Source organism: Drosophila obscura, unplaced genomic scaffold, assembly GCF_018151105.1.
Source record: "Drosophila obscura isolate BZ-5 IFL unplaced genomic scaffold, ASM1815110v1 contig_37, whole genome shotgun sequence".
Taxonomy (NCBI): Eukaryota; Metazoa; Arthropoda; class Insecta; order Diptera; family Drosophilidae; genus Drosophila; species Drosophila obscura.
Window position 1 is genome coordinate 1,354,949 of NW_024542825.1, and position 26,605 is coordinate 1,381,553.

The window sequence follows — 26,605 nt, forward strand, 5'->3', positions numbered from 1 at the left end:
CTCCTCTTCCCGTTTGTTTTTGGCTTTTGTTATTTTATTTTGTATTTATTTTTGCGTTGCTTCTTTTTGGGGCACACGCACCAAATGCGTAAATGTTTCCCGTTTCGAGATTTATGCTGCAGGCACAGAAGTCGCGATGGATTACCATGGAGGCAGATTCGCTGCCCCCTGCTCCTGCTCCTGCTCCACCCACTTTGCATATTCAGCTGGCGGCAGCGGCCAGGCCTGAATTTATCACCTTGACATAGACAATTTGGCGCCACGTCCTCGTTTCGGGCTCTAATAGATTAATTTCGTTTTGTCATTGGATGGCCCGCGGCTGCTCTTCGCTTTCACTGAGTGTCGCAGGGTTGTCAGCCCCGGCCTGACTGCCTTCCACGCTGCAGGGCTGGTACTCTGGCAGTTAATAACCAGGGGAGGGTAGGGCGAATGGGGCGTAGAAATTACTTACGCAGGAAATTGGAAAATGAAGAAATTTAAAAGTAAATTGCAAGTAATTTCCTAAATGGCATCATTTCAGATGACTCCCCCCGTCAGATAAAAGCTAATAATGAAACGCTCCAGCCTACCTCCCACCACCCACTGGGATATCAGAGCATATCAATTGAGGGCCAAAAAGTAGGCAATGGAAATGTTAATACGTGTGAATTTCCCAGCCAAACAATCCCCCACTTGGCATTCCATTATACCAGAGCCAATTAAGTGCTGAAATTTATTGGGCCAACTGCTTGACAACTTCAGCAGCAGCAGCAGCAGCAGCAGCAGAACGAACTCCCTTTGACCAGCAGTTTGTCGAGCAATTTGACAAGCAACCAAAAGTCAATTTGGTACACCATCAAGAACACCCAATAAACCCCCCAGCCAAACCCATTAGAAACAACAACGAGCACACTGGCCGGGTAAAGGGAAAACTTTTTCGGGGCAGTCAGTCCACAAAAACCAAACCGAAAGTGACCTCAAAGTAGAGCGTTCGATGCGCTGCCAGTCAGTCAAAGGACTCCCCGATCCTCAACTCCATTACCAGCACATTCCCAGCGGTTCTCCTCCTACCAGTTGCGGACTGGTCAACCACAAAACAAAAGTAAAAACGTTTACAACTTTTTAGATTAGATTAGTTTGCTAATAACAATTAGTATTTGTATTTTATGCTGTTAGCCAACTTTGCCCCAGAGCGAGAGAGCAAGAGAGCGACAGGGCAAGAGAGCAAGAGGACTCTTGTTGTTTGTCTCTAGCTCTCTCCTCTTTTTTATCGTAATTAGCAAATGAAGTTAGGAGCAGAGTTACAGCTGCAGATTAGAGAGCGAATTGTGGCAGTTCAATGCAAAAAGTTGCTGCTTGTATTTGAGATTTGTAATGAATTTATTTGGCTGCAAGAAGTTTATGGCAATAAATGGAAATATATAAATTAAATTATAAATGAATTCTGTATTTCTTTGCAGCATGTCGAGTCCCATGGAGGATGACTTAAAATCCGATCTGGATGCCATGGACACGAACAGCAGCGAAATGCTGAAGGATCAGCCCGATGCTGATAATATCAAAATGTTTGTGGGCCAAATACCCAAGACCTGGGACGAGCCACGGCTCCGTCAAATGTTCGAGCAGTTTGGGCCCGTGCACACGTTGAATGTGCTGCGGGACAAGGTCACATCGATAAGCAGAGGTGAGTCCGAGAGGCATACAAATGTGCGGATTATATTCCGGTATTCAATGAAATTTTACAATGTTCATCAATATTTTTGGGGGGGTACCCACCTGCCCGTGGGGCGGGGAATAAACATCAAGTAATATGATTATGCTGATGGCGAGCAGGCCCATCAACATTAAAACTTGGACCCAGGTATGCTGCTGGGTACTCCAGCAGTGTTTGCGGGCTGTTGGGCAAAGTTTCAGCCGTGGTAATTGGCCATAATTGTGCGTGTATAAGCAGGAAAATCTTGCACACACACACACAGGATGCAGGATATGAGCATACGAGTATGTGTGTCTGCTTTTGGGTGTGTGTTAATTTTTGGGGCTGTATTAGAATAATATGCGCATTTGCTTGCAAACTTTTCCGAGAGCAAAAAGGTAAATTCCATTATGCATATTTATGGCCTAGAAGGGGGGAGGGTACGGAGATGATCGGGGCATGTGTGTGTGTGTGCAGTATGGAAACTGTAAATGTTGTAAGGTGTTCGAGCAGCCACGAAGGACTGTTGTCCGAGGATTATAATTTAATCTAACTAATGGACAAGTAGATATTATATATGTAAATGAAGCCAGCAGATATGAAGCATGACCGAAAAGCATAGAAATTATAGCAGAGAAAGGCACGCAAAGCAACCAAGAAAATGTAGCAGTAGAAGGTGCAAACTATAGATTAAAGATAGCTTTTATATACGCAGATTAAAGATAAGATTAATCGAAGGTATTTGTGGCAATCGACGCGCTTATCAGCTCAGATCAAAGCTCAAATATTGAATAAATTTGTACAAATATTGACTCATAGCTGCAGAAGGTATCACTAAGAGTTCACACATAGATAGTAGATAGTAAGGCACATAGAAGAAGAAGTCGAAGTCATACATTTCGATAAGAAATCATAGACAGATGAGAGTTTCCATGGGTGGCAGGTGCTGCAATCAATGAAGTTTTTTTTTTATTTAACGATCTGTATTTGTAGGAGGTTGGATGGATGATCGGTTCGGCTTCGGTTCTTAATAAAGGGGTTTTGCTTCGATGTATATTGTTGATATATTTAGGGATATATATGTATATATATATATATTCGGAGCTTGGCACTTGGCACGCAGCTTGTATGCTTTGTCGTGGGTGGAAAAAGACTGCAATAGCACCGTACGGTGGGTAGAAGGACTAAAGACTAAAAACTATGCTAGCGCCAGTGCGGTAGAGTCGAGTGGATCGTGACTGAGCAGCGCGAGAGAGAGAGCGAGCTAACAGTCTGCTGTTAGCAACACCGTCAACCGACTGTTAACTAGGCGACGTTAACAGCGCTGCTGCCCTGAACAATGTTAAAGGGAAAGTGCAGTGAAGAAACAAGGCCATCCAGGGGGTAGTAGTGGTGGGTCACAGGGACACTTTGATAAGAAACTATAAGGTAGAAATCAGGCGTGCAAGCCGTGAAGGGCGGAGATATGCAGTATGCTCTGTAGAACTGTTCCTAATGATTAAATATACCGCTACATAAAGAAAATGCTTATGCTAAATGCTTAAGCTAAGCTCGTATCTACACCATATGATTTCTGTCCATTTCTCATTGCCCCTGTCCGCCCCGCCCCGCCTCGCATGGCTTGCACGAAGCGCTCGTCCCGTGACCGTCCAGTAAAATGCATGCCCTGTACCATATAATCTAATGCCCCTATATCTATATAAATATTTATACTATGTAGCTGAACAACTTAGCCAAGATGCATGATAAAACAGCTGCCAAATTAATTTTAGAAAATAAATTAAAATAATTTTTGTATTGTTTCCCAGTCAATAATATTTAATTATGCATATATACAAGTACATACAGTACATATATATATATACATGTATATATATTTACATGCTATATATAACGTTCGTTTTGTATCATACGTTCTTGTGTGTAATTGTCCATCGATCCGTTTGATTTGTATTCGATATGTATTCGATTGTTTCCATTTTCGTTTGCAGGGTGCTGTTTTGTCACCTACTATACCCGAAAGGCCGCCCTGCGCGCCCAGGATGCGTTGCACAACATCAAGACATTGGATGGGGTAAGTACATCCCCCCCCACCCCTCCAAACACTATCACCATCCACCCACAGCAACCCCACAAGCCCACAAGCCACCATTACCCCTCTCTCTCATCTATGTAGCTTTTGGCCGTAGTTTTGCCCGTTTTTTCCTGTTCTCTGTGAATGTGTATGTATGTATGTATGTATGTATGTATGTGTATGTGTGCTACGTTATTTTTCATATGTTTTCTCTATATGTGTATGTGTGCGTGCGTGTTTTCTTCATGTATGTATGTGTGTGCGAGTACCCCCCGTATATAGTATATAAAAAGTATATATTTACTGTGTTTACTGTGTGCGCCCCCTTTGAATAATACAGCTTGAGAAAGTCAACCGCTTGCGTCCCGATTCGATTCGATTCGATTCCATCGATCGATCGATGACATACTTTCCATGCATGGGGTTTTTGGTGGGTTGGTGGCAGCGAGTGGGAGGGGGGGGGCCTATTGGTATATGGCCAACACAAAATGTAATCATCAGTCAATTAGTGGATTCAATTATTGAGGACAATCTCCATTGTTAACGTATTAAATGAAGCGTTCCACGCACAAGCAAACACACACTAAGATGGCAGATGGCAGGGGGCAGGGGGCAACAGAGGGCAGGAGCGGGTACGGGTACGGGGTACAGGTACCCCCCCACAGAGCTCATGTTCCTGTGCACAGTGGTTCTAGCATGTCTAAGAATATGTAGCTGATATTTGGCTCTAGGGCAGAGGTTTTCATGGCTTGTACCTTAAATGGAATGCAAATTAAATGTAGGGAACTCTGCAGAAAATTCCAGAAAATTCCACAGTCTAAAAATCATTAGATTACTCATTAAAATGAGTGAATATTAACCCGTAAATAAATACAAAAATTACAACAGATACTCCGATTTAAAGTCACATTTTTCCAGAAGCCGATAAAGTAATTAAAATATACAAATATTTTTTTAAGATTTATAAATTCTGTGTGTTGCCGGAATCTATAAATATAAATAAATAAAGAATAATAATAAAAATAAATACTAAATAATAACAAATAAATACAAATAAATAATAAAATAAATAAATATAAATAAATAAAAATATACATATAAATATCAATAAAATATATCAAATTAAAGCAATATCTGCTTAAATTTATGTAAACAAAGCTTACAAAAAATATAAGAAGTACGAGTAAAACTCTTTACACGCATGGGAGCCCACCGTGCCCCACTGGGCCCCAGCATTTACATATTCAAATTGTTAATGGAAAATCCATATAGGAACGTTCGTCCGGCACAGCACTAAAACAAAGCCCCCCGAAATACACATGAAACTTAGCAGGTGGAGAGCGGGGCAGGAGGCGGGGCAGTAGCTATACGAGCGCCAAGCCAAGGCAGAAACAGGAGTCCTGGCCAAATGGCGCCACGTGTGTAATTGTCAAAATAATGACCACATGCTCCCAGCTCCCAGTTCCCTCCCAGCTACCAGCCCCAAAACCCACACACATGGGGATGGGTGTGTGTGTGTGGCTGTGTGTTTGTGTGTGTAAGGTGGATCTTTGTTTGTATAAGTAAGTGCCTGCCTGTCCAGCTATGCAGGATTTGTAGCTGGTGTGGGCAGGCGACGTACACGAGTGTTAGTGTGTGTGGGAGCATGTCTGATCCTTTAATGCATTTGGCAGGCAGCCCTCAACAGAAAGGACATCCATCGATGTCCTCGTCTGGCGAAGCTACTTAATTTACCTGAAATAATCGATAGGTAAACAGACGTTAAAATGTCGACATTTTCACACACAGAAAGAGAGTGAGTGAGCGAGAGAGTGGGGGAGAGAGTGTGAGAGGCAGTAGAGGCTCAGCTTGTCAACGGCTACAATAAATATTTTGTTTTGAACTGAACCAAACCAACCGCTCCATCGCACTCGCTCTCTACCTCTCTCTCTCTCTCTCTTTCTGCTAAGTGGCGCTGTTCTTTTTCTTCTTAGGCTTTTTTTTTTTGGCCACGTGTGAACAGGTACAGCTGCAGCAAGGGCCAGCAAGGGCCAGCAAGGGCCAGCAAAGAAAGCGACAGAGAGATAGAGACAGAGAGACAGAGAGAGATGGCAGTGAGAACATTTATATGGCGCGGCCTGAAAGTATGCACTGAAATATTGATGCCACAAATTAAGTCCAAGTGGCAGCGGAATTTTATATTTAATTCAATTTCCGAATTCAATTTGGAGTGTCGCCGTGTTAAGTCTGCTGCCAAAAAACTAACTCCAAATATTGTCACAGCTAATTGACAATCAGCAGGGAAAAAAGAACTGCCTGCAAATCGCATTATAGCTTCGACAGCATTCAATTGAAAAGGGTAACTTGGCCAGCATTTAACTACACACACACACACGCAGAGACACACACCAGCAGAGGCACACACACAGCTACACACAGTTAGAGGCACAACTCTCACAGACAGACAGTTAAATGAAAGGCCAGTAAAGAGCTGGGGGTAGAGCGGTCAGTGGGTGGGTGGCTCATTCAGCTGTCAATTTTGAATAATAGAGCAGCAAAATGGCGCAACAATGAGCACAGGCTAGAGGGGGGGTCGGGCGTCGGGGCAGGAACAAGCAGCAGGGGGCTGTGACATTTTCTCGTAATTTGTGCAGAAACCTTTTGACTTTCACAGTTCCATTCTGCTGGCTGCTGGCTGGTCCTGGTCCTAGTTCTGCTTCTGCTTCTGGTCTGCCAGAGACAGAGAGGCCTCAACCCGTAAGCATTTCATTTCAATTTGCTGAACATCATTCAGTCATTCAGTCACTTCGTGTCCGTGTCCGTGTCCGGCTACGCCTCCTCCTCTCGCCTATCTCCTCTGACTCTCTTTGCCTGTGGGGGAAAACTCTTTGCACTCTTTCCAATTGAAGTTCCATTTTCTAATATCGTTGTAAGTATTATTATTATCATTTCCGCTGCTCGAACCGTTTCAATGAAAAGTTAATTGAAATCAAAGTAATGGCCAGTGCCCGTGCCAGTGCCTGACAGGCAGCAAGGACCCAGCAGGACGAGCAGCCAGCAGGACGAGTCCAGTCCCGAGTGGAGATGCCATCGAACCTTATCATCAGTTGGCTCAATGAATGTAAAATAAATGAAAATTTGTTAAAAGCATTCGCATTCGCATTCAATTGCATTTTTCAAGTGCTAATGGCCACGTTAATGAAATGGGTTCCCATTTCCCATTTGGCCTCTGGCACACCCCACCCCCACACCACACCACCCCTCCCCCTCTACACTCTCTCTATCTCTACTCCTCCTTCTCTGTGTTTGATGCCATTAGCTGTTCATCGCTCGCTGCATTCCTTCGCACTTGTTGCACTTGTGCCGAGTCGAACGTAATGAAATCTAAAAGAAATACTTAAACTCATGTACTTTGTACATGAAAAACTAATGAAAGACAAAGCTTTGTTCTAGCCTTTGGTTGAGTGGGGCTAGAGAAGCAAACGAGGGGAAAATAAATGCAGAGCAGATGGCACAGGGACAGGACCAGGGAAAAGGAAACGAAAGAATTTAAATGGAAATATTTAATTTTGTTATTCGTATTACTTCTGTTCTAATTTTAAAAATTGCATTTATAAACTTTATTTATTGTCTCTATTGTGTAGCCTTTTTATTTGTTTATATTGGTAGCAGAAGAAACCAATGGAAATCTACTGAAGTGGCGGCAACTTGAAGCTGAAATCCTGCTCCAAAGTCACTCGCCACTTCATCTGTTGGGTTTATCCTTTGATACTCCTGTGACTAATGAATCTCTTTGCCATATTTCTGGCTTTTTTCTACTGAATATTCAAAGGGGAAAAGGGAAACCCTGCCCAAACACTATCCCCTCCCCCCCTTTACAACGACTTTTAAAATGGAAAAACCATTCATACTTTTCTAACTTATTATGATTGAATATTTGTCTCTGTTCGACTTCCCTTACTTATTGCCTCTCTCTCACTCTCTGCTCTCTCTCTCTCTCTCTCTTTTTCTCTTTGACAGATGCATCATCCCATACAGATGAAGCCGGCGGACAGTGAGAACAGAAATGGTAAGTTCCTCTTTAGACATCGTTTCGGGGCATATTTGCTATGTGTCTGCTGTCTGTCTGTCTGTCAGTCAGTCCCTGCATATGTCTGGCTGATTGCTGCTGGAGAGACCATTCGGTCGGTCTCTCCTCTCTTCAATATATCTGTCTGAGTGAGCCTTTTGGGCTTAATCACAAACTTGCATGCGGGGGGGGGAGAGAGGAGTGCTGCAAGGGAGCAGCAGTTGGTGTCTGTATTTGATTACACAAAACAGAAACACACAGAAAAAGAATTGGCCCTGGGAATGCGGCAATGAAAATGAATAATGCTCAAACTGACAGGAAAAGTGGTGGGGATGGAGGGTGGGTGGGGTGGGGAGGGGAGGGACACTGGAGGCAGCACAGACTGAGACAGAGAGATACTGGCAACAGTCCCGCATTAGTTGGATTGTGTGGAGCCAATAAATCGATTAGGATATGTGCTGAAAAGAAAAGCGGAAAACCCATTCAAGACGTATGGCAAATAATTCAGCACACAAAAAAATTATTCCCAAAGCGGGAAAAGGAACTAAAGGGACTAGGGATTTACCAGGGACTCGGGATTTACCAGGGACTAGAGATTGACTGCTATTCAAGCTGTTTAGTATTAAATCAAACGGCTGTGCCCCCGTTTTCAGTTTTAGTTTTCGCTAAAATAAATTAAAATTAATAAAAATATCTAAAGCAAAGCGCCCCAAGTCCATGGCTAACTTGAGGCTCTTTCCTTTATGCCTATGCTCTGCCCTCTGCCCAGTGGGACACTTTTCTTGTGCCCCTCCAAAGAGAAACTTCACAGCACAAACGATTCGATCTGCCATTCCAGACAGGGCAGTCGAGGCATTTCCCCTTTTAGCGCACATTTTCCACATGGAATTCAAATCGGAAAATCGTTATAGTGCCACAGACGATGTCCAAGGGCTAGCCTCTACGCCTGGGCAGCACTTATGCGCTGCGTTTCCGTTTCCGCTTTGCCATGTGCATGCGTGTGCCTGCGTGTGCCTGTGTGCGTGAGTGCTTTGGCATTTTCTTGTTGTTCCTTAGCATTGCTTGAATGCAGCGGAAATGTTTAGGGCATCGCTCGCATTCCCCTCGTTGGACGACAGTCTGCCTTGTCCATCGATTGTCCATTCTACTGCGCCCCTTTATGTCTCCACTGATTCCTTTGCTGTTTCTTTTACTGCGTACCTAATTGCTTGCCTGCTGTTTCCATTGTCTACAGGCACAGAATACTTGCCGCATATCTCAGACTGATTCGAAAACCATTCGAAATTTTGCTGTGTGTTTGTTGTTTTTGTTGCCGTGTTGCCGTGTGTGGCTCGTGTGTTTTCGATTGCGTCAAGTGTTGTGTTGTGGTACGCATGACGAAAATAAATCACAAAATTAAAAATACGTAACACAGAAATTTTATGGTAAATTAACTTAAAATTGGCACTCACTCGTGCATTCGGCCCATTCGACCGAGAATCTACACCGCTCTGCCTCTCTGGCTCTCTGCTCTCCCCGCTGATCGGTTCTGCCCCCTTTGCCACACGCTGCTCGTTTTTCGGCTCAGAATATTAACAAATAACGTGGCATAAATTGAGATGAATCAAGTCAAGTGTGCCGAAAGTCGGCAGCAAAGTGTTCAACATTGGATCCAACAACGGGGGCGCACAGGGTTCAGTGTTTCGTTTCGTTTCGTCAGAGCATTGTCACAATTCACTTTGTAAGTTTGTTGATTGCCAACAAAATTAATTGCAGCATGCAGCCAAAGTGCAGGAACAAACCGATCAAAAAGGCTAAACAAGATGTGACGCGTTGGCTTTGCAAATAACGAAGATTGTATGCTCTTTTTGGCTACTACAAGTGCCGGAATAGATCCCATGATTCCTCTGCTGTTTGGCTATTTTTGGTGCTTAAATTGCATAAATTTATCGGCCTGCTTCCATGTTAATTGTCCTGCATAACAAAGTTGATTTAGCCGTACCCTTGTGGCTGCTCTTATGGTAGCATCATCGCCGAAAACAAATGCCATGCCAAACATATTCAAATGCCACACAAATTTCTCAAAATGCAACAAGTGCAACCAGACTCTTGCCACAGCCTCTCCCTCTTTCTGGTTAACTCTCTCCCTCTCTCTATATCTCTCTCTCTCTCTTGTGCTCTGGGTGCCATTGCGTGTTGTGCGAAATGTTTTGGCGACACTTGACAAAATGCCAGAAATTCTAAATACTTTTAGCTGCCGTTCGTTTGTCGGCGTTGTTGCTGTCCGCCTTTTTAGCATGCCCTTTTGGCTGCTTGGCTCGCATTCGAGTCGATCGAGGGAAAATCTTGCTGTTTCGTCAGGCATCTAGGCATCTCTCTCTCACTCACTCTCTCTCTCTCTGTATCTCTCTCTCTCTCTCATTACCCATGCACAATCAACTCAAATTAATGAGATGCGTGCAAATGCAAGTAGATATATTTAGTATATTTAGTATATATGGCCACAATTTTATTCCGTATGCCTGTTGGCTTTCAAATTAATGGGTTTATTAATTTGCAAATTGTCAGGCGCTGACAGCGTCGAATCAATTTTAATACCAACAAAACTATGCAAAAGTATGCAACCCCCCAAGGAATGCCATTCATGCCGCTGCCTGTATCGGCGGTATCTTTAGATCGGAAAATGCATTTTCATGTTTGCAATTTAAGTTACTTTGCTGCTGCTGCTGGTCACATTAGCACACTTTTCGATTCAATTATGAAACGTTCTGCGGGCAAACAAAGCGCTTTTCTATGTTTCTCGCACCGAGGCTGAGGCTGAGGCTGAGTCTTGCCTGCCCCCATCCCAATTGATTTTCGCGCTGACTGCCTGCCTGCCTGCCTGCCTGTCCGACGTGATCGCTCGTTTAGCTAGAAGATACACAGCTCCAAGATACACTCTGAAAGATACACATATCCACAGCCACAGCTACAGATGCTCATTTTTTCTAGCTTTGATGTTAATTGCTCGCGTCTCGAAACCTTTTAGGTCGTGGCGATCTTGTCAAGTGAGTACACAACACAACACAACTTTGACTTGCTGCTGGCATTAAATGTGTTAGGAAAAAGAAAAAGAGAGCGAGCTGCTAAAACTCGAGCTTGGGCTGTAGGTGGCGGAGAGGGGTGAGGTGACAGCAGGCGCAAAGACTCTGGAGCAAAAATGAGCATTGATTTATGTAATGTGATTATACAAGAAAAAGTACTATTAAATGTCTGGGGAATGCTATTATATATTTACAGAGAATATATACAAAATTTATTCAAAAATAAAACAAAATTTAAAATCGAGTTTTCAAGAGAATTTTAATGAGGTAAATTCAAATGACACATATAATATATAATTAACACAGAAAAGGGTAATTTATAAAAAAAACAAGAAGCAAGCCGATTTAAGTGCATTTTATATTCTGTATAAATGAGTAATATTAAATATAATATTAATATTATATATAATATAAATAATATAATAATAATATTAAAATGAAGCTTACATAAATGTGAATAACAATTGATAATGAAGAAAAATATTGCTCTTCATGAGATGAGTTTCCAAGCTGGAAATAATTATTTAATTAGAACTTATCCATGGAGTATTGCAAATTCAATAAAATTCATGTTAAAAATTTAATTTACTAACAAAATTAAAACTGAAATATACAACTGAAATATCCAGCAGATATCGGAGGAATCTCAGAGTAGACTCTAAATAAAAAGAACTACTTGTAATACGGGAATATTTAATTATATTTAATTAATTAATTATATTATACATTATATTATTATATTTAATTATATTACACGGAGAAGAGTCCCACAGTTCGGCGCATCCTCAGCATGTAGAACAAAAATTCATCAGCTCGCGTTTTGTTTATAAGCCAAGCCCAGACAGATCAAAATTCAATCAGCAACCAATCCACATAGCAACCTAGGGGGAAACTCTATTCCAATCATATTCCGTATCCGCTCCGATAACACGCAAAAAGCGCTGAGTCAAACCCGGCACTAATGCGGCAAAGAGACAGCGAGAGAGAGAGACGCTGAGAGAGCGCAACGTAGAGTGTGAGCAACGCAGAGTGAGAGAGAGAGAGAGCGAGCGAAAGCATATTCTGTCATCTGACGATGATGAACAAACAAAAGTAAACAAACGTCAAGAGGCAGGCCACGGGCCACGGGCAACGGGCAACGGGCAACGAGCGTGGCTAATTGTCTTTCGTGCACACAGCCAGGCCAGAGCCGCGAGCCACAAGTGTCTAGAACAGCTGTTTGCCCAGAGAGAGAGCGCGCGCGAGCAGAGGGAGAGCGCAGCTGAAAGAGAGCGAGCCGGTAAACGCTGCAGCATTGCCAGCAGCAAACGAAACTCAAAGTGCAGCGCAATTGATCGCAGGGAGTGGGAGGGGAAGATCTAAGCAGCGGCGGGGCTTTTCGGTCTCCACTCAGTCAGCCGGTTGATCGTCGATCGGTGGTGGTGCCGCCTCTCGTTCCGTCTGCTAGTCGTCCGCACCGTTCGCCCGGCAATAGTCAGCATAGTCGAGCACAAGTATCCAATAGATACAGATACGTACGTACTGTAGTTGTCGCCAGTTGTCGTCTCGCCTGCTCGTCATTCGCGGCACGATCGAAGTGTATCTGAGTATCTCTACGCTACCCTCGTATTCGTATTCGTATTCGTATCTTCCGCGCACGTTGTGGTTGGTCAACTTCGATAAATGAAATTCTTTAAATTAAATCTACGCGAGTTGGCGCTGCCTTTAATTGAAAACCGTTTGCCCAGTGCCCACAGATAGAATATATATATATATATATTGATAAACTATTGCAAAAGCCAATTGATTGCCCCTCTTCGAGTAAATAAAACTCAACACTTGATAGATGATATTGTTTATATAAACTTGCCTGTGGATTGTACTTAATCATCGTTGATTTTGTAATTGAGTGAATTGGCTGCAAATGGCCAACTCAAATGTCCGCTGTGTGTGGTAACAGTTTAAAAGACTTTTCAATTGCATTTTGTGTGTGTTTTGTTTTGGTAGCAAATTATAACAGGCGTAGATAAAGCGCTTAAAAAGTATCAGAATTTCGAGTGTTACATATTTTGCTTGGTTTTTTTTCCAGCTGCTAAAATTGTCTAAAATCGAATGAAGAATTTGAAAAAATTTGCACATTAATTTTCTTTTATTGGCAAATTCTTCAGCAAATTAACTTAATTTTTTAGTATTTAAAAAAGATTTCCCCCCCAAAACATGCGAGTTAATGGCTTTGGTAAATCTACCGCAAAAGATACACCAAAATATCTGGCCTGCATGGCTCACACACATAAATATATAAACCGATTTCGATGAGGCCCAAAAATAAATGCCATAAAACATTAATTTGCTATGCCAAAGCAGAGGCAGCGGCAGCGGCAGCGGCACCAACCAACCAACCAACAACAACTCATTCGATTGGGTGTTTTGTCGTTCGGTTTGTCATTCGATTTGGCAATTGCCAGAAAAGTAAACACAGCACTGCAAAACGTATAGCGAACATCCGAAAACAATATGCAAAACAAAACACTTCCCAATAAATAAATTGCCAAAGGAACAAAAACAAAACAAAAGCCAGCCAGCAAAAAAAACAAAACAACAACAAAAAAAAGTCAATTAAAATCTCAGAACTGCAGTTGAGTCACTCTCTGGGCCGGCATCTCGGGGTAAATCTCTCTCTCCCCCTTTCTCAGTTTCTCGATTTCTGAGCTACTCAGAGATATCGTGCCGTGCATCGCTCCGTTGGCGGCCTTAACCAGTTTTCAGTTTCAGTTTCAGTTCAATTTCCATTATAATTATTACCTTTTTTTGCACTCCACACACACACACACACACACACAAATATTAATTTAATTTCTGTTTATATAATGCTTGGAGTCAGCTGTTTAGTGTTTTTGTTTGCATTTTGTTTTGGTTTTGGCAATCTCGATTCAGCATCTCTCTTCGAGTTTCGATTCTAGCGATTCTAGCGGGTAGATTGCGTGCCACTTGCCACTTGCCGATCGAGTGCGAGTGCCAGTCCGAGAGTATGCGAAGAATGCCATCGACTGAAATTGGAGAAATTCGCGGTTGCGTGTTGAAAGTGCGTTGCATTCTGTGTTGCAATCATCCGGCATGGTCTGTGGCCTGATGTTGCACCGGCAGTTTGCAGTTGCAGCTGCGGTTTGTCATGTGTGGCACCCCGCCACCACCACCACACATTTCTTACGCTTGACGAACGGTAATTGAAATATGTGAAATAATTGCTAGATTTGTGAGCCAAAATGGCAAAATGGCATGAAGAAAGACACACATCGAAAAGGAAAAGTTTCCAATGGAATGAAATTATTAATCTGCTCCGGGGAAATCTCTCCACCAACTCAAAATCTTGTTAGATTTTGGAGACACTTCTTGCAGTTTGATTGATTGATCTCATCAGTTAGATACTTAGATACTTCTTAGTACACTTAATTTTGTAGCTACTTACGCTCCAAGCAAAAACCTGTTAATGGTTTTATGGCTTGCGCCTTGAACTATTTATAGAAATTTTATTAGCTATTTCAACTCTCTGGCAAAGTGCTGGCCGAAGATGCTTTTAGCTGTAGCTTAAGCTGCGTTCATAAATGTTAAAGATACATTTTATGTGCAGCCTTTGGACTGTTTTAATTATTACCAAAGTCAGAGCTCAATTTATGAATTAAACTTTTAATTTAAAGATATTTTTTGTTGTATTTAAAAGATTTTTAAAAGTTTTGTTGAGGCTTTGGACTGCACTTAAAACAATTTCGCCTGCCTTAAAGATAGTCTTCTATTTAATTAATTAAAGTTAATAAATTTATTAAGGAAAAGTTCGCATTGAGGCTTCGATTTTATATTCCCTTTTTTTTTTTTTTTTTGCTGGGTCTTCAGCCTCGAAACTCTTTTGTGCAATTCACAATCAATTCAGCCATTAAGTAAATTTACAAATTCTTTGTTCTCTCTCTCTCTCACATTGTCTGTCTCTCGTATTTGAAGAACTCTCCACTGTCAACAATTTTCCATATTTCTTGGGCAATCCAAGTTACTCAACCACTCCATGCAGCTGCTTGTGGCACAGTGCCTAGACAATTGTCATTGTTTCAGCTGGAATTATGCACAACATTTCCTTGACTTTGTTGCTGCACAATAGGCAGAACGGACGGATAGACCAACAGGTTCTTCATGGGTCCTCCAATTAGGGGTATGGCGTACAATGATGGGAAAACTGCTGCTGGCTGCTGGCTGCTGGCTGGCCCGCTCGAGAACATTGTGCAACATTGCCTCAAAGTTCTCTGCAGCAGTTCCAGAGTCGGAGACAACAATTAATTGAAGAAATCACGCACGAGGGGCCGAGGCAGGGGGCTTGAAAATTCTATGGAAAGGCGCAAAGTGAATGACAACCGATTCCATGATGACTTCTGATGGACAAATACGGCTAACGGGCTCTATGACCCAAAAGAAAAATGGAGAAGGAATGAAGCAAAGCAAAGCAGAGAGCGAATAGCGCAGGAAGGGAGCAGAGAGTGCAGAGAGCAGACCGAGCAGTCCGAGCAGAGCTGGCGACAAGTTTTGCATACTAAAAGATACAAAATTGTATTATGTATGCCCTGCCCCTGCCCCTGCCCACCCCTCCAGCTGCTGCTGCTGCTGCTGCTTTTTATGGCCTTCTTTCACTCCAATTGTGGACGTCAGTCGAGAGGACTGAGGACTGAGTACCGAGCCCCAATGCCCATTCCCCAAGTGCGATTCAATCAGAGAATTTTAATTATTATTTTCAATTATCGAAAATGGCCTGTGCGTCTGCGTCTGCGTCTGCGTCTGTTCTTTTCAAGTGTTTTTTTTTCTCCCTCATTGTGTTGTTGTAGCCGCATCTGTATCTGTGTCGGATGCCTCTGTAATTAGGGGGCGTATTGTTTCATTATTATGCATGGCTCCCTACATACCCAGCCCCCTGCCGCCCCACCCTCTCCTAGCACTTGTTGCGGCATATGGTCTGGTTCGATTTTGTGTGTGTGTTTTAATTTTAATTAAATTTTTTCCCGATACAACTGGGAATACATTTTCACAGTACTTGCGCCGGGATGCATGTGCTCTTCTAGTGCTGAAGATACTCCCCCCACCCCCAGGGGATCAGCTGACAATTTTGTTGCTTGTAATTTATAATTTCTGTAGAATTTTCTGCTGAATTATGAATCAGCTGAACCAGCTGAAGCAGCTGAACAGCTGAAGCTTTTAGCTCAATGCTGTTAACTGATAAATTAAACAACTGTCGTCGTCGCGACAGTCGCCGCTTCCGACTGCTGAAATTCGAAACTAAAATAAACATAAGCCCCAAAGCCACAAAGCCCAAAAGCCAAAAGCCGAGCACAGATCCCAAAGTGAAGGCCCCCATTGTCAGGTAGAGAGTTCTGAGTTGGTACTGGGCCCGGGCATATTCGAAACAAATATGACAGCTAAGAGAAATAAGAGGCAACACCAGAGGGAGATTTCTGTAGCGGTCTGAGAGCTGCATTTCAGCTCAGGAATGTGTGATGTGCCTTTAAGCTAAAAGGTTTCCAATTGTCTCAGCAGATAAAGGCATCAAATGAGCAAGATATAGAGCAGATATGGAGTCCTTATAGCAGCCATAGGGATATATATTTTACTCTGCTTACGATCTGTTGTATCAGCACTCATTGCACACCCATCTGCAGCCCCCAAACGGACAATATTTTGTGCTCCATCGCAGTGCAATTTAACAATCATTCAATCTTCATCATTTAACCATTTTTGCCAGCACTTTTGCCCCTTTGGTTGTTGCCAGTTTGGACGCAGCGCAGCAATAATAATGATAATTTTGTTAATAGTATTCGAACTGTGTTCTGTGCTGCCGTTGACGTCGCCAGGCGGCCAGGCGGCCAGGCGGCTCATCGTGAACTGAGTACACAATGGCTAAAGTACATACCAGATACAGATACAACAACTACAGCTCATGCGGCAGAACAAACCCAAACAGAGAAGGAAGCAATAGCGACAAAAAAAAAAAACAAATATACAAAATACGAAAAAAAAAAAAATAACGTAAAGTAAAATAAACCGCAGAGCGAAGCGCGAAACGGCAGCGAAAAATAAGCGACGCCAGCAGTTTGTCACTCAATCGCCCAGACATCAGTCGCGTTTTCGGATCGACAGAACGAAAAACGAAAAAACGGAAAAACTACCAAAAAGTCTCGACGAGTATCTAACAGATACTCGCAAATCGGAGACGTGCTCGCCGATCGCCGAACGCCGCTGTAATCTGAGTACAAAAACCGATTTGTGAGAGACATTTTATTGGGCAGCGGGGCAGCTTTACATTTGCCGCGCACGCGTGTTCCACAGCCAAAGTTAAAGTTCAAGACGTGCGCCGATCCGATCCGATCCGTTGCAGGTATCTGTCAGATACACCCCGATACTCGCACCAAGTGCGATTCGGAAAATACGAATACGTGTGCTGGCAAATACTTGAGTCGCCTTTGTGGAGTGTGTAAATCAGAATTTGAAATGCACATAGCATTTGCATACTTAGCGGGCCGATAAGAACTTTGGTGGGTCCAACAGAAAGTACAGTGGTCACTGGATAAAGGAAAATCATACAAGCAGGAGGCAGCACATCATCATAAATATGCTAAGAATGAGCCGATGTTGCAGTGTGCACTGAATAATTATGATACCATAAATGAGGAATAATAAAATAACAAAAATAATAATGGAAACTTTTAGAGAGCGCGCAGCAGCAGAGAATAAATGCTGAGAGTAAACTGATTCTGAAGGTGTTGGGTAGGACTTATCCAACAACCAGTTAAAGGAAAGAGGGAGACAAATTCCATTGCACTTCAGCGGAATTTAAAGTATATTTTAATATATATATTTAATATTTATATTTAATATATATATTTAATATATATATTTAATATAGATTTTAAATATATCTTGGCCAATCCAGTGTCCACTGTGTTGACAAATCGTGTGCTTTTGAGCAGCTCTATTTACCTGTGAAAACAATGAACCCGCCGAACCCCCCGAAACACAATCGTGTCGAGTGCAATTTAACCTGAAATAGCTCGAAAGCAGCTGATTAGCTTTGCTCACAGTGCAGAGTTGTAGGCAGGGGCATGGCATACAAAATAATACAAAAAATACAGCAAATACTCGTGTAACCTAACAGACAAAAAGCCGATTTCCGATCCAATTCGCGTTACGTTACGGATGAGTGACTCGTTACTGTGTGTGTTGGACTGGGAGCTGGGAGCTGGGTGTGTCAGTCCATAAATAGCCGCAAATGAAGGTTACAGATGAGCACTCGCCACTCGCGACACTCTCCCTCACCTTCAAGGTCAACTTTGAGATATCCGACTGCGCCCTTAAGTCAATAATCTAAATGCCCCCAAACAAAAAATATATCTCTCTAGGTGTATACACATATATATTGTAAAACATTTGCGCAAATATCAACAAATGAAAATCCCCATTTAAGCGAGAAATGAGAAGCGAGAAACAAGTGTTATTTGAATGCAAATAGAGGCACAGAGGACCGGGCACAGGCCATAGAAAATATTTTCCATTCACGTAATGGCTTTCAAAACGAAAATGAATCACTTTGAGGGAGGGAAAATTCTACCCAAAAAAAAAAAAAAAGAAACGAAATATTCACTCAAAGACCGAAGTCAACACACGGAATTTGTCACATGTCAAATTTTGTACTTTCGGCTCTTTTTTTTTTGGTTTGGTTTTTATGGTGTGTATTTTTGAGGAGGTAAAACTCTGAGTGCAGGCCCGTATTAAATACAATATGTCAACAGCTCGTCAAAACCGCTAAAACATTAAACAAAACAAAAAAAAGAAAAACTTCGGGGAAAGCTAAAAATATGATGAGCTGTAAAGTAGAACCAATGATCATTGGCCTGTCACATATTTCGTTTGTTGAGTAATTTATTGGAAAATGTGTGTAATAGAACTGCCAGTTCTGAAGAACTGCGACAGCTCTGCCACAATTTCCTGCTACCAACACACTTTCGATATTCTTCTACGAACAGAATAGAAACCTCCTCCGCCACTTTAGATACATTTATCATGCTTCGAATGGCCCGCTTATAATGCAAAAGCGTAACTTTACGCTCTGAATAATTTCATTTAAAAAGGCAATTGCAAACCCAAGCAACAACTAAATATAAAATAAAACACCACCACAGCACCAGAGGAGCTGAGGCAAAGTTCAGAGTGTAAAAGTGTAAAAGTGTGAAATTGAAGTTGATGAGATAATTGTGCTGGAGTTTCTGCCCCAATCGCACGACGTACCCAGATAATGTACGAAAACGCCACGAAAAGTCGGCTTAAAAATGTGTTAAAATTTTGGGAAAATTCAAAACTTCAGAGCCGTTGCCTAAAAAGCATTTAAAACAACAACAACAACAGAAAAAGTGTAACACACATTTTGAATTCGTCTGGAGCGCAGCGAAGCGTTACCAAAATGATTACGAGAAATGTCACAAGCACTGCCAGCAGTCACAACACAACAAAAAGTTGATATACATATGCTCAAAGTTATAGATATGTATTCTAGGCACTAGGGGGGGGCAGGGGCAACGAATCAATTTGTTTTGCATGTCGCAACACACAGAAAACTGTTCCACTTTTGGCCCACCTGCACCTGCACATTGGGAAACCTCTTGTCAATATTTGCACTTTCTTTCTGAGTTTCTGAGTTACATTCCAAGAGAGATCTGCCTATAGACAGAGCTAGAGCTAGAGCCGATATATAGAGGCAGTGGAGAGACGGGAGAAACTTTGTCTATTTACGCATATTTATGTCTATATGTTGGCCATGTACAAACAAGAAACCATCAGCTCCGACATCAGCATCATCGGCAACCTCATCATCGTCTTCAGCTTCATCTTTAGGCAGTCTGTCAATGGATAGCGTCAATTTTAGTTGGGTCAAAAGAAATTGAAAATAGACAGCACAGCGCAGCCCTGGCAGGTGGATTTTGGGGGGTTGGGAAGAGGGAAAAGTAAAGAGACATAGAAAATAGAAAATACCAACAGAAAATATTCGAATTTCAAAGACTGCGTAAGAACTAGCACCGACCACAATATCAATTGTAGCCAAGTGGGAATTGGTTTCTGAGCAGATTGCGAAGATGCATGAAATATGCTATGAGTTTTGAGAGATTTTCAGTTGTCTCAGGCACCTAAACATAGTGAATTTTGTGAGCTATTAAAAGAAGGCATCAAATCAACGTTCAATCCAAGATGTGAATACCTTTTACTTCCCCCTTCAGCTGGAAGAATTTCACATGGAAATAAACCGAACTTCATAGTCAGAGCAGACCTTTGTTTTGCTGTGGCAAAATCCACAATTGTGGATGGTATTGTGTCGTATACCACTCGTATATTTAGGTGTCGAACAGTTGCTGGATTGTTAAGTTTTCCCAGTCGAATTCCCCACACGCGTCTCGGGTTACTATTTACACAATTTTGTATATTTTTTTTTGACTTGTGTGTAAATACAGACATTCGTTGCTTGAAAGCATTTTTCAAGCTGATTAGAGAACTTCATGCAGGTGTTATATATAGGGGGGGGAAAGAGAGAAACATATGGGCGTGGCTCAGAGAATTTCTCTCTCCATGCAGGCCCAGCTTAAAGTTCTCTTTTTTGGTGCAACAATCACTTGAATATCTATATATGAATGCACATAAAAATTGTTTAAGCGAAAGCTTGTTGGATTTTAAAATGATTGTTTATTTCCCCCATTATTTATTTTTTTTTTTTGTATCATTTGTGAGCTCCTTAACGGACATTAAATTGAAAATCAAATAACTGCGCTATGTGATCGCCATAATAATAATCGTAATAGTAAAAACAAATATCGTATAGCTGTACGTCCGAGCGGTACAAACGGGTCATGTCTGGCCCATTAGCTGGGGATGGATGTGCCACAAATTGAAAGTAAATAAAACCGAAAGAAGACAACAGCAAAAACAACAAAAACAAACATCATCAAAATGATAATAATCATAAAAATATATATATGTATGTATGTATATATATTTCGTTATTATCGAATGGCAAACTGCATTCACCTCAACCGGGACAATATGGCAAATTAATTAGTTATACAAAAATGGCAGACCATAAAAAGTTGTGCAAATCGCTTTAGAGAGCCAAAAAAACAAAAAAAAAGGGAAGAGAAAAATATCAAATGGCTTTTGTGTGTCTTTTGTGTGTGTGTGTGTGTGTGTGTGTTGCAAATAAAATTCAAATTATCCACAAGTGAATAATTGCGGCATTTTAATGGCAGGCCCACCCCCAAACACACTAAATAAACGAAATAAAATATTGGTTTTTCAGTTTTTAATATAGCCCAGGAGGCCCATAAAACTACAACAACAACAACAACAAACAACAAAACAAGCAAGCAAAAAAAAAAACGTGTTTTTGGCCCTTTTGAATTTTGTTTTTTTGTTCGCGTGCTCCGTGTCGTGGCGCCATCTAGCGGCCAATAAATAAATAACATGAAAAATCCAAATATCATGGAATGCAGCAATTCCTTAAACAACAACAACAACAACAATAATCCTAATACCGCCAATAACAACAACAACAACGGCAGCAGCATCAGCAGCAGCAGCAGCATCATCGCAACGAACAATATCAACGGAAACGGAAATGGAAATGGAAATGTTAGCGAACAGCAGCAGCCGCAGCAGCAGCAGCAGCGCACTCTATCGGGCAAAGCAAATCCAGCAGCATCGCCATCGCCACCCAGTAACTCCAGCAACAACATCATCATCGGCTACAACAAACTGAGCTCCTCCACGGGCTCCACGGGCACATCGCCGCAGCATCATACACAGCACTCGCCCTCGCCACCGCATCAGCATCAGCAGCATCAGCATCACCATCAGCATCAGCACCATCCCTATGGCCATGCCCATCAGCAGCACCCAAACCAACAGCAGCACCCAAACCCAAACCAGCCAGCGATGTCCACAAACATGACCACAAATGGCCATCAGTTGTATCCGGCGATAACGGCAACGTATTGGCTGCCGCCACCAAATCCGGCGCCATATTTAGTTCCAGGTAATTAGTGTTACTTGCGTGGGCAACCGTTGATTCAAAAAACCCACCCAGTCGAGTACAGCCCCTGCCCAGTACAGTGAATGTCCACAGAGTGCACTTGCGACTTGCAACTGGCATCGAAAGTTAACTAACTTTAGAGTGGGGGAAAACAAAACAGATTTTGTGGGTTTTCGAAAGGTGTTAATGGAACTTTCTAAGCGCTGCATTAAAATGCTTTTAGTACTCGTAAATTTGGACTGATTAATCACCGATTAAATGCACTATTTAATTATCAAAATGAATCAAAAAATCCCATACAAAATAGTTCATAGATATAGATCTTTCACTCACTCGAAGCGTTCGTTATGCATTCCGTTTCAGCGACTGATTAATTTATCACTTGCACTACAATTTTGTGCACCTGCTGCTGCCAACTGTTTCGCCTTAGCCACAGCTCACTGTGCCGCTTCCATTGTCTAAAACTCATTGCAACTTTTCTCTTTGGCAGCGGAAGCGCGTCGCCTGCAAAAACGTTGCAAATTATATTTTCGTGTTTATTGTGAAGCTCGCGAGGATTACAAAGCAAAGCGGGTTCTGGCCGCTAGAGGGCGCACAGAGCACAGAGAGCAATGCAATTTGTTTGGGTGAGGGTGATGGGTGGGCTGGGAGTACCGGAAAGGGGGCGCATCAAGGGGGTCGAGCGTGTTTCATGTTTCGATGCAAGTTCCGTGCTTTTTCTGCTCTTTTGTTTTGTTTTGTTTTTCTGTTGGATTGTCGTGTATTTTATTTCCTTTTTGCGCCAAGTGGCTAAATGTTAAACCATTGTGGGGGGGTTGGTGGGGCGGTCTGTAAAGGGTTGAGTGTGGCATGCATATTTCTCTTTATTTGTGTGTGTGTGTGTAATTTCATTTACAGTCGCCACTTGCTGGGCAGCTAATTAAATTTGAGCTTTGTCAAGGGACTCCCAGTAGATGGGGCCAGGCCAGAAAGAGTTGGCTGTACGTACAGTGGGCTGGGGAATTAGTTGGATATTGAGTTTGTTTGCTTATCTCTTTTGGTACTTGTTTTGTTTTTTTTCGCTTAAAAACTAATTTAGTTTGGCTATGCATCATATATATTATTTTATTTATTCATTTATTTATTTATTATTTATTATTTATTTACTTTTATATTTATTTGCATTTGGATGACTTAGATTATTATTTAGATCGTTTCTTGCTGAACATCTGCATGACTGCTAGTGCTAAGAGAATCCATTTTAAATTATATCATATTTAATATAATATATAATATAATAGAATATGTTATATAATATAATATTAATATTTATAATATTCATCATATTAAGTCACAATTAAAATCAAATATTGAACAAGTTAATCTACCTGTTTGCTAATACCGAAAAAGTAGCCACGAATATATATATATATTTTATATTATTATATTATATGAATATATATATATATTATGGATTTTGTTTTAGCAGTAGTATCAGTAAATTCCATCACTTTTTCGCACTAGTTCTTTTCATTCGCATAATATTTAATCGCAGCTCAAGCAACTAATCCGCCTAGCAGCTATTTTGGTAGACAGCCAGTCAGCTTTGTAACTGTGTTCCCCCAAGTCAAGTTCATCAGTTTCTTGCGTAACTTATGCAGGCCAGCAGCTTTGTGACTGATCAATTAGCACAGCTCTGCCAAAGATCTAATCAACCAACCAACCATCGCATCGAATTGGATCGACTGCTGTTACCAAATGGTTCCTGTGCTTCTATTTTTAGCATTTAATTTCGTTTGAGTAGACCAAAAGTCTGCCAATGAAATGCAACTCGTCAGCGTCGCCTGCTTCCTCTTTGGTTGGCCACACTTTTCCGTCGCTACTTCGGCAGCGTCTTCTTGGGTCTGCTGGCCACGGCCACACTGTTGCCTCTTTTGGTGCTGTGTCTGTCACTCGGTTCGTTGATGTGACAGTTTCTTGGGGTTGCCTTGGGGTCGGGCTCCGGCACTGTCGGTGCCATGCAAAAGCTACGTGACATGCGGATAGTTGGTGTTGTAGCTGCTACTGCTGCTGCTGCTGCTGCTGCTGTTGTTACCACAGCGAAACGTGTTACATTTATGTTAACGCATTTGCACACGTTAGTAGAATGGCAGGGAAATACGTACATACTTACATATACATTTATAATGCCACAAAATTCGAAAATCCACAACCTTATGTAACACACTCACACATCCACACAGACACACAGATGTTACACTTCACTTTTGACTGACAGCCATTTTGACTTGTGTTCCCTGCCCCCTGCCACAGCCACAGCCACTGCTCGGCACATATTCCTGCCCACCCATTTCGAGGGGTAGTACCTCGTCACTTGATCTTACCCAAAAGATTATTATTATTATATTTTTTGTTGTCTCTTTTGCCTGCATCGAATTGCTCTTAAAATATGCACTTTATTTATTTATAGTTATTTATTTGTTCTTCTCGTTTTGCGTTTCTTTTGAGCTGTGTTTGCTTCGCTTTTAGCTGCTGATTTATCATCGCCGCTTTGGCGCTGCCTCTTCGCTGGTGCGCTCTAAACGCTTCTGGCCAGAGTCAGCGTCAGAGTCAGAGTCAGCGTCAAAGTCGGACTCAAAGTCAACAATTCATTTCGCATATATCGCATAAATATGCAAGTCATGCGCCAAACTTAGACGGGAGACAATTGCTGGGTTGGGGCAGGGAAGGCAGTTTGGCCCCCACCCCACCCCTGCCAACAATTCCCTAAACTGTGAGGTTATGTCTGGCTTCCGCATGAAGGGAAGAAAACGCGAATGATAGAAAAGCGATAGGTGGGGAGTACTTGAGGGGCGGGGGGAGGTTGGCAGGAACGAAGAGCAATGTCTGCGGAATAGTGCCAGTAATGAGAATATTTTGGGGTTATCTGTATGCCAGTCGCATATGAAATTTGAGGTTATGATGCGAGCAGAGCGAACATCGTTTTCGGTGGGGTATGAATGAAGGGGTTTGGGAGTTAGATTAAAGCTAAACTGTGCAACAATATTAAGCATATTATAATATATATATAATAAATAATAATAATAATAATAATAATAATAATAATATAATAATAATATAATAATAATAATAATAATAATAATAATAATTAATATATAATAAATATTTAAATCAGAATAATTAAAATAATTAAATAAAATAAATATTTAAATCAGAATAATAATAATAAAAATAAAAATAATAATAATATAATATATAATTAAATATTTAAATCAGATGTTGGGTTTCAGCTTTACTTAGTTAGAGGTACAGATGTAGCTGAACCCCAGAAGGAAATATAAATAAGAGATCCTACAGCACAAGTTTTTAATGCTCTGAAGGAACCAACAAAGGAACCAAAGACCAATGCCATGCCCCGCTCTTCTGGCATTTCCAATTCCATTTTAGGATATCGTAAATTTCGCTAGATCAAAGCCATTTATTTCCCGCACGCTCACACATTGGCTGCAACTCAATTTGTTTTGCAGCTAATTTGTCCCGAACTCTTAGCCAATTGACAATGGGCAAAACCACGCCCCAGTCGAACGCGCCATTAGCCCATTGAACCCCCTTTGAATCACAAACAAATCAAACATCAAATATCGATAGAGAGAGAGAGAGACAAGTGACCAAAAAGCCAAGAGCAACGAGAGGGTTCAACGAACACCACAGAATGAACAACATTCACATTTTGCATAGACAATGCATGAGAGACAAACAACAACAAAAAACAACAACAACAAACTGAATGCGTTACAGTTCAATAGCAGCACGGAATTGAGGGGGTGGGGGGGGATGTGGGGGGTGAGAAATCAGTGTGTACTGGGGGGGCCAATGGGTCGCTTGATCGACTGAGGGGAAGGTCCTCCCATAAGAATGAAATGAAACTCTGTCGCGACAAATACACAACAATGTGGAATACGTAATCAATTGATTCTCGGATGTGTGAGCTGCCTGCCTGCCCCAGCAAATGGGCTGCGACACACTCCCAGAGACAAGGCACACAATACCATACCCCATGCATATGCATAAGTATTGGGCGTATGTGTCTGCATATATTTACATGTGAACCAAGGAAAAATTCAACCAAAACAGACAACAAAAAAAAAAGGGAAGCAATCGAACGAATAATGGGGCAAACCTTGGAGCTAGGGAAACTCAACTAAAACGAGAAACAAAATGCGCATTTATTGCCTATTTATCTGAGCAATCGGTCGGATGAGTATCATTAAATACATATATACATGTGGATAGATATATATGTATATTGAACTTGCTGCCGATGTACGTTTATATGCTGCCTGCAGAAATGGAAATCATGGAAATCCTTGTGCCTGCAGCTCACACATTTCGTAGATGAATTTCGCTTCAGGAATTTTGAGCTAATTAGCAGCCAGAGCCTAAAATGTGCCCAGCATGCTGCAGGAGCTGCAGCTGCCAGAAATTTGGTTATAGCAGGCAGACGAGGAGCTGTCTAAGCAGGGATTAAATGGAGCCAGACTGGTAGTTCTTTTCTTGGCAGGAACATTGGCAGTTAACTGAGAGATTACTCACATTCAAAAGCTGCTTAAGGGAAGTGCACTTACAGATTCAGACTATGCTCAGTATTATCTTCTACTCTCTTCTCTTGGTAGCTGTAAATTAATTTTATTAG

At 41.7% G+C, this 26,605-nt stretch overlaps 1 protein-coding gene and 1 long non-coding RNA gene across 6 annotated transcripts in view; both read left to right on the forward strand.

Moving 5' to 3' along the window:
- LOC111080672 (CUGBP Elav-like family member 1) overlaps positions 1–26,605 on the forward strand; it is a 52,013-nt gene that overhangs the window by 3,280 nt on the left and 22,128 nt on the right. For 3 of the 5 annotated variants that reach the window (XM_022376416.2, XM_022376421.2, XM_022376474.2), the window contains exons 2-4: positions 1,440–1,663; positions 3,664–3,746; positions 7,746–7,794. In XM_022376416.2, coding sequence (XP_022232108.2) covers positions 1,440–1,663; positions 3,664–3,746; positions 7,746–7,794 — 356 coding nt within the window. Of the gene's footprint in view, positions 1–1,439; positions 1,664–3,663; positions 3,747–7,745; positions 7,795–26,605 lie in introns of those variants that run through there. The other 2 variants (XM_041594797.1, XM_022376482.2) reach the window with 2 other exon arrangements.
- On the forward strand, positions 16,444–21,269 carry LOC121404717. The gene is made up of 2 exons (XR_005968153.1): positions 16,444–17,241; positions 21,202–21,269. It is a non-coding gene; the product is annotated as an uncharacterized LOC121404717 (long non-coding RNA).